The sequence below is a fragment of the Tachysurus fulvidraco genome, chromosome 2 (assembly GCF_022655615.1).
Source record: "Tachysurus fulvidraco isolate hzauxx_2018 chromosome 2, HZAU_PFXX_2.0, whole genome shotgun sequence".
NCBI classification, from domain to species: domain Eukaryota; kingdom Metazoa; phylum Chordata; class Actinopteri; order Siluriformes; family Bagridae; genus Tachysurus; species Tachysurus fulvidraco.
The window spans coordinates 17,363,777-17,371,889 of NC_062519.1; the positions used below are offsets into that span (position 1 = coordinate 17,363,777).

General features: G+C 45.9%; 1 protein-coding gene across 1 annotated transcript; it reads left to right on the forward strand.

Annotated features, from left to right (window-relative positions):
• Positions 1–388: 388 nt before the first annotated feature.
• On the forward strand, positions 389–8,113 carry arl8bb (ADP-ribosylation factor-like 8Bb). The gene is made up of 7 exons (XM_027153787.2): positions 389–650; positions 5,003–5,083; positions 5,444–5,517; positions 5,671–5,764; positions 6,011–6,078; positions 6,335–6,405; positions 7,469–8,113. The coding sequence occupies exons 1-7, from the start codon at positions 528–530 to the stop codon at positions 7,516–7,518; spliced, it is 561 nt and encodes a 186-aa protein (XP_027009588.1). The 5' UTR covers positions 389–527; the 3' UTR covers positions 7,519–8,113.

Here is an 8,113-nt window from a genome sequence, read left to right on the forward strand (position 1 = left end):
TATACGGTGTCATTAAAGGAACATAAAGGTTAATACACCTGCCCCTGACCTGCCCCTGACTGCCCTCGTGCACCAGTCACCTGACTTCCTATAATAAATCACAGGACGTGTCTCAATCCGGTCACAACACAAACTGTTTCCTCTTCTTATTAAAGCCAGTCATAAGGAATAAAACTTTACCTAATTATCTCATTAAATCTAATGAGCCTAAGAGCTGTTGATGAGCGAGATGTAACCGTAAACGGATAAAACAACACTGATGATGTAACGTTAATAATCAGACGTGAGACGCGTCAGTGCGTACTGCGTGATTACAGCTGTACCGGATTGAGACGCACCCCGGTCATATGACCACGCGCACTCTGCTTCCGGAAGCGTTGTGTGTGTGTGTGTAAGTGTTTGAGAGTGTGTGTATGTGAGAGTGTGTGTATGTGAGAGTGTGTGTATGTGAGAGTGTGTGTATGTGAGAGTGTGTGTATGTGAATCCAGCTTCCTGAGCTCTGTCTCTGTCAGAGAGCCTCAGCACCATGTTGGTCCTCATTAACCGGCTCCTGGACTGGTTCCGCGCTCTGTTCTGGAAGGAGGAGATGGAGCTCACACTCGTAGGGTTACAATATTCAGGGAAAACCACCTTCGTCAACGTGATCGCGGTGAGATGAGCTCTAAGTATACACACACACACACACACACACACACTCACTCACTCACTCACTCACTCACTCACACACACACACACACACACACACACTCACTCACTCACTCACTCACACACACACACTCACTGGAGTTCACAGCTACCTATCCATCTCCTGTGCATTTTTATCTTCCTAGGTGTCTTTGGGAATGTGACGTGTTGCCTAGCCACGGGTATTAATCTGTTCTCAATTCTGGTGGTTCAGTTCGAACCGACTCATTAACCGGCGTCGACTCAGCGAGTCATTTTTGCTTCCTCATCACGAGCTGGTGTATTGTTTTGTCATGTCATGTTATTGTGCATGAGCTGGGAGTGAATATGTACACACTACTATACACGACTCGGGTCTCTCGTGAGCCCATGGACGTAACGCTGTGGTGGGAGACGTGAGATCATCCCATCACACGTCACGACTAGACCGGAACGTGAAGGGGTGATTGTGCTGATAACTGTAGATGAGATCTAGAAGGTACGGCAATGTGGTAGGTACAGTAGAAGACTGCAGGTCCCAGGTGAGATTAAACACTGGTGTCAGGCTGAAAAGCTGAGATAAACCCGAGCGTGAATGCGGACGGAATAACCCTGAGATGTTAGACGTCGTCATGGAAACCTGCTGAGGCCACGTCAGGCTTCAAACCTTCGCTAAAATCACTCGGGATTAAAGTTATTTTAAAAATGTTTGAAGTTACACCTTTTAAGCTCGATTCTAGATGCTGCTGAATACAAACCTGTCTAGAAACGCAAGCAGACAATTGTAGGGTGGAGCCGTATGTTGGATTGCATTTGCTAAAGCAACAAAAGGAACCTTTTTCCCATCCTGCAACTAGACATGCAGGGAGAGCGGGTTCTGCCTGGGTTATTTCAGACATGTCTGCCATCTGTGGATCAGGTCTGCTAGTGTTGTACTGGGTTAACCGTGAGCTACCAACATGAACAATGGGATCATCTATGGTCTTTGTAACTGTGCAGGAACTGGTCTCTGGGGTGCTTGGACCCAGCAGATCACCACTTGTACCGTTTAATAAACCATCATAAACCTCGTTATGATCACTGGGAATAAATCTGTAAGTCACATGTCTTAGCTGTCTGGCATCCGGCGTGACCGGGGCGAGTTTCCCCTTATCAGAGCTGTGAGGTGATGCTGGGCAAACGAGGATGACTGACGGTCTCAGGTGTAGAAATGACCTCGCCTCGCCCTGCCTCCAGTTACCCCTGATCGATGACGGCGTCTCTCTCCATGATGTATTGGTGTGTGAGAGTGAGTTTGACCGTTTATATCGTGTTATAATCATTATTATTCAACATTATTTACTCGTCCTAACTTCAGAGCATCATTAGGGATCAGTTAGCTGACTATTACAGTTAAAGAGGAAGTCGGCTTAATACAGGCTCCGTGGAGTTTAAGATAAACCAGGTCTGGGTCTCGTCACATTAACGTCTCATATTTTATTTATTTTTTAAAATATGTGTTAAATTTTTTTTTAGAATATCTCTGCTATTTTGCATATTTTTGTCTACCATCCTAACAATTTCTTTTTTTTTTTAAATGATTATTTTTTGGACTTTATTTTTGAACCCATGTACAGTACGCTGCAGTAAATCGTGTTGCCATGACGGCATAATGCGACTAAAAAAAAAAAGACTAATTAGAGCTGTAGCGTTTCCTTTAGACAGAAATTGTGCTTGTAAATTTTGTTGTATCTTGTGTGAAGTCCCTGACTCGTCTCGATCCCACACACTCCATCACCGATTCGATACAACTTTGCATCGTGCGTCAAATCTGGACGCGTCTCGATGCTATTAATGTGAAAAGTTGTGGATGTGAACAGATCTCCTCTTTAATCCAGTGGTGGTTCTGAGCTCTAAAGCCCATGAACCTCTCTGTTCTCCTCCTTCACCACAAAGACCACTGGTCTGTTTTGCGCCTCGTGGCTGTGTGAGAGTTAATAACACAAGAGGAGTGAAAGATTTCACACTTTGTATTTTAAGTGGGTTTTTTTCCACACTGTGTCTTGAAACTATTTGTGTTTGATAATCGCCGAGTCACACGTTTAATCGGGAGGCCAGAAAAGTCAAACAACATGACGTGAGGACTTTCAGGACGAGCTGAACGAGTGCTGATGCTTAGCGTTTCCTCCAGGTTTGTTTTAAGTAAACGAGGCAGTTTTGTTCGCTCGCGAAGGTGAATCCTGGAGGCCGACGTGGAAACGTGAAACAGGATCCTCTCCGTGTGATGAGTGAGTGTTGCATCATGGCTGACATCAGGTTAGCTGGCAGCGCTGGATTCACTGGAGATAAGCAGGTTTTGTCTATAAAGGGATGTGTGCAGTGCTGACGTTAGTGACGAAGTGCTTTTCTCTTTTATTTTGCCCATGTCTAACATTTCCTCGGCTGTTAGGCGGTAAAAACGAAATTGATCTGAGATCACGAGCTCCTCCCGTGGAGGCTGTAACGACTGGAGGAAGCTCCCACTGTTCCTCTGAGACCACACCGAATAAGTCTGAGCTCTAAAGAGGGCGTCTGCTGTTGGCGAGAGCTGTAGAGTAACAGCCTTCATTAGGCACAAAAAAAAAAGAATGATGACGATTTAAAGAGCGAATCTTCGGCTCCGCGACCAGACGACAGTCCACGCCGAAGTGCACGATCGTGTCATGGATCTGAATCTTCCTCCTAATGAGACTTGAACCCCCTGCATTTATTACACATGTAGAAAAGCCTCTCTGGTCAGACAGACTGAAATCTGCTAGATGTGTTAGGCGTTATTATGCAAATCAGCTCATTAATATTCGAGCACCGATATCGAGTGCCGGGTCTTGGTGTCGAACTGACGGATGTACGAGTGAGATCTGACTGTAATGTTTATGTATTATGTGTTATATAAACCTAATTACGGGGGGCACGGGGGCTTAGCGGTTAGCACGTTCGCCTCACACCTCCAGGGTCGGGGTTCGATTCCCGCCTCCACCTTGTGTGCATGTTCTCCCCGTGCCTCGGGGGTTTCCTCCGGGTACTCCGGTTTCCTCCCCCGGTCCAAAGACATGCATGGTAGGTTGATTGGCATCTCTGGAAAATTGTCTGTAGTGTGTGAGTGAATGAGAGAGTGTGTGTGTGTGTGCCCTGTGATGAGTTGGCACTCCGTCCAGGGTGTATCCTGCCTCGATGCCCGATGACGCCTGAGATAGGCACAGGCTCCCCGTGACCTGAGAAGTTCGGATAAGCGGTAGAAAATAAACGAATGAATAAATGAATGATTGAATAAACCTAATTAAGCGACACATGCTCTTTAAAGTGTGAGCTGGTATCGACTAACGCTCTAACCCACACTTATTCCTCTGCAGGACGTCCCAGGTGTTTCTGACACCTGAAATTCACTCTTCCCACACACACAAACACACACACACACACACACACGTTAGTGACGAACTTGTGAATCATGAATGCATCCCTTTAAACCGTAATCTTTCAGCCGGAACTTTTCCTGGTTCTTTCTTCTCAAAGGCATTCGAAAGCGAATCTGAGGGAGAAACGAAAACGACAAGTGAAATGCATTAATGCAGAATTGAGACTGTTTCAGTTCAGCCTGTGGTAAATCTCCTCATATTCGCTTGCTAAGATCCAGGACAAGCAGGGAGGCGTCTTGAGCTCCGGGCTGGTTGTGAACACCACCTCGGTGCTTTTAACAGGTTTCACACGTGAGACACTGGGTAGGTTACTCACACACACATACTCGCACATACACACACAGGTTTACAGACGTGACCGAGCACATCGTAGCTCTGAGAATGTAAAGATACCTCCGTGAACTCCTCATGTAAGCTGGAGGAAACGTGCGAAAGCTATCTGACGTGACTACGAGTGAAATGCGGTCATAAAACATTCCACCAGGTGTTTTTTTTCCCCCATTAATATTCATAAATATTAAATAAATATGAATCACATCAGCCAAAGCTGGATAAACAGAGCTGCCTCCGGCTTTTCCGCAGCTCCAGAGATATATTTACAGTCTGTCTCGTTTTTTCCTTCTCATATGATGAACGATCTTGTGTCCTGCGGCCGAATCAGAGCTCCATTAAGCTTAATAACCAGCGGAGGAATGTGACCTACATCCTGCTGGGTTTTTCCTCTAAGTCCTTTAACTGCAGCTTATTGGATTAGGAGTCTTGTGAACTGTGAGAGATGAACTGTCCTGGTCAGAGTGACCATTGTGTTTGGAGGAAAAACCAAAAGCTCCACTGTTCTTTATTTTAGTGTGTTTACTAAAGTAGCATCTTCATCTTCATCTCTTCTCTTCTGTCTGTGTTTGTGCAGTCGGGGGAGTTCAGCGAGGACATGATCCCCACGGTGGGCTTCAACATGAGGAAGGTCACCAAAGGCAATGTCACAATAAAGGTATATCTCTCTTACACACTCACTCACACTCACACACATACTCACACACACTCACTCATACTCACACACACACACACACACACACACATCACACACACACACACTCTCACACGCACTCACTCACTCATACGGATACACACGCATACACACACACACACATAGTCCCACACACTTCAGTGTATGTTTAAGTGCTCAGATGAAACAAAGGGCTCGTGAACAATGATCACAAAACATTAAACCAGTTCTACATCATCCAGGTCACAGCACATGTTATTAATAATCAAATGTGTGTAGGAATCCCTGAGCTTTCCTTTGGAGACCTGTCAGTAATCCGGTATTGACTACGTGTTTGTTGTGTAGGTTTGGGACATCGGAGGTCAGCCTCGCTTCAGGAGCATGTGGGAGAGATACTGCAGGGGCGTCAACGCCATCGTGTAAGCGCTGCTCCCTGAATTCAACACTTTTACTCAGCGTCTTTATTCACTGCGTTTGCTACCATGCTCTCAGCTTCACACCAACACTGTGCACTTGTGTGTGTGTGTGTGTGTGTGTGTGTGTGTGTGTGTGTGTGGTTGTCAATTTCTCAGGTACATGGTGGACGCCTCTGACCGGGACAAGATCGAGCCATCCAGAAACGAGCTGCACAGTTTATTAGAGAAACCTCAGCTTCAAGGCATCCCTGTACGACGGGTCTATCGTTTATTTTCTATATTCATGCTTGTTTTCCTGTGGAGTTTTATTCCTCTTACGCTGCAGCGATTACGCTCAGCCGTTACTATGGAAACGATGTAACGTAATCGAACAAGCTTTAATATAACGACTATAATTGCTATGTATTGCTGTTAGAGCTAATCTGACTCTCGGTGCTGATGAATTTTCGGACTCGTCCCCGTGCTTTAATGCAGCCGACGCTCTGGTTTTGTCCAGGTCCTCATCCTGGGAAACAAGAGAGACCTTCCTGATGCTCTGGACGAGAAGCAGCTCATTGAGAAAATGTAAGCTTCCATGTCTCTTCCTCATTCTGGTCTCTTTTCTGCCTTTTCTACACTCGTCGAAACAGTCATGAGATTCATCCGTCTGCCTTTGACCTGCTTATTAAGCCCAGAATACAGAGTTCATTCTCACAGAAGAGTTTTTTTTTCCTTTCTCTTTCTCTTCCGTTATGCTTCAGTAGAACAGCTTATTGCCAAAGTGAGAGTCACAGCATCGCGAAGAGAAAACACTCTCAGTCCTGTCTTTGCTTCTTTTCAGGAACTTGGCAGCGATCCAGGACCGAGAAATCTGCTGCTACTCCGTCTCCTGTAAAGAGAAGGACAATATAGGTGAGTGGGGACACTTCACAGGAGCCGATACACGATAGTGTAAAAATCCACGCCCCAGAGACGCAGGCGACTCGGGTGGGGGTTGTTTTTTGCCTCATCATGTGAGGAAGCACATCATGAGAGACTCGATATGATGAGATCAGCGTGGACTCCTGTGTGATTATTCTCTCAACAAAAAACACATTTTACCATCTGATTAATGAGCAACAATAACACAAAACTGGTACAGAGGTGTGAGTGTGTGTGAGTGTGTGTGTGAGTGTGTGAGTGAGTGAGTGAGTGAGTGAGTGAGTGAGTGAGTGAGTGAGTGTGTGAGTGAGTGTGTGAGTGAGTGTGTGAGTGAGTGTGTGAGTGAGTGTGTGAGTGAGTGTGTGAGTGTGTGAGTGTGTGAGTGTGTGAGTGAGTGAGTGAGTGAGTGAGTGAGTGAGTGAGTGAGTGAGTGAGTGAGTGAGTGAGTGAGTGAGTGAGTGAGTGAGTGAGTGAGTGAGTGAGTGTGAGAGCGCGCGTGTGTGTGAGAGCGCGCGTGTGTGTGAGAGCGCGCGTGTGTGTGAGAGCGCGCGTGTGTGTGAGAGCGCGCGTGTGTGTGAGAGCGCGCGTGTGTGTGAGAGCGCGCGTGTGTGTGAGAGCGCGCGTGTGTGTGCGCATACATGTTTGTATATAAAAATCCTTCCCATGTCACACTCTCACTCCCACCGCTGTAAATATGATAAATAATGTAAATATGATAAATAATGTAAATAAGATAAATAAGATGCGCTGTTGATGTTTTCAGTGGGAAAGCCACAGTACTGCTGGTGGAGCAGGTTGGACTTCCTGTTCTGTCGGACTGATGCTGTAACTGCTTTAATCCATCTGCTTTATATGAGCTGTGCTTTCTGATCTCAAACAGTGCTAGAGATTCTCTTTCTCTCTCTCTGTCTCACTCACTCTCTCTCTCACTCTCTCTGTCTCTCTCACTGTCTCACTCTCTCTCTGTCTCACTCACTCTGCCCCTCTCACTCTCTCTCTGTCTCACTCACTCACTCTCTCTCTGTCTCTCTCTCTCTCTCTCTCTCTCTCTCAGACATCACACTGCAGTGGCTTATTCAGCACTCAAAGTCCCGGAGGAGCTGAGAGGAGACGTCATCGGTGTCCTGCGCTCCACCCTGCAGCCCCATCCTGCTCTGAACACAGATCTTTACCTTCAGTTAGCTTCTGCTCCTGCTTTAAGTTTGCATAATGCCACTAAATGTGGTGTTTTTTTTTTATTAGGTCAAAAACAGTCCTGGGTTTGTTTTTTTCTTGGACTCTGTTTCCTATCTCAAAGCACAACACAGACACTACTACTCTCTTTGTCTGTAGGTTGAATGACTCTCTGTCTTTCTCTGTGTGTGTGTCAGGGTCATGCTCTCTCATGCTAAATGAAACACAATCAGCACACTGACCTTTTTTCCCAACACTTTTCTGTCAGAGGACCTTTTTCATACCGAACACTTAGTGATGGAGCATTAATCAGCCTGGGCTTCATTCTGTAGGTCTTATTGGGCTTCATTCTGTAGGTCTTATTGGGCTTCATTCTGTAGGTCTTATTGGGCTTCATTCTGTAGGTCTTATTGGGCTTCATTCTGTAGGTCTTAATGTAACCCTGAAATCATCATGTAAAGGCTCCTAATGCAGTCTGTGTCTGTAGTGAGGGACAGTTAGTCTTATTAAACCAATATTAATCATA

Bases quoted from the DNA above. Each gene is read 5' to 3' on its own strand.
- arl8bb (XM_027153787.2), top strand. From the start codon at position 528: ATGTTGGTCCTCATTAACCGGCTCCTGGACTGGTTCCGCGCTCTGTTC. The intron at 5,518-5,670 runs GTAAGCGCTGCT...TCAATTTCTCAG, and splicing joins AGGGGCGTCAACGCCATCGT to GTACATGGTGGACGCCTCTG. The intron at 6,079-6,334 runs GTAAGCTTCCAT...GCTTCTTTTCAG, and splicing joins AAGCAGCTCATTGAGAAAAT to GAACTTGGCAGCGATCCAGG.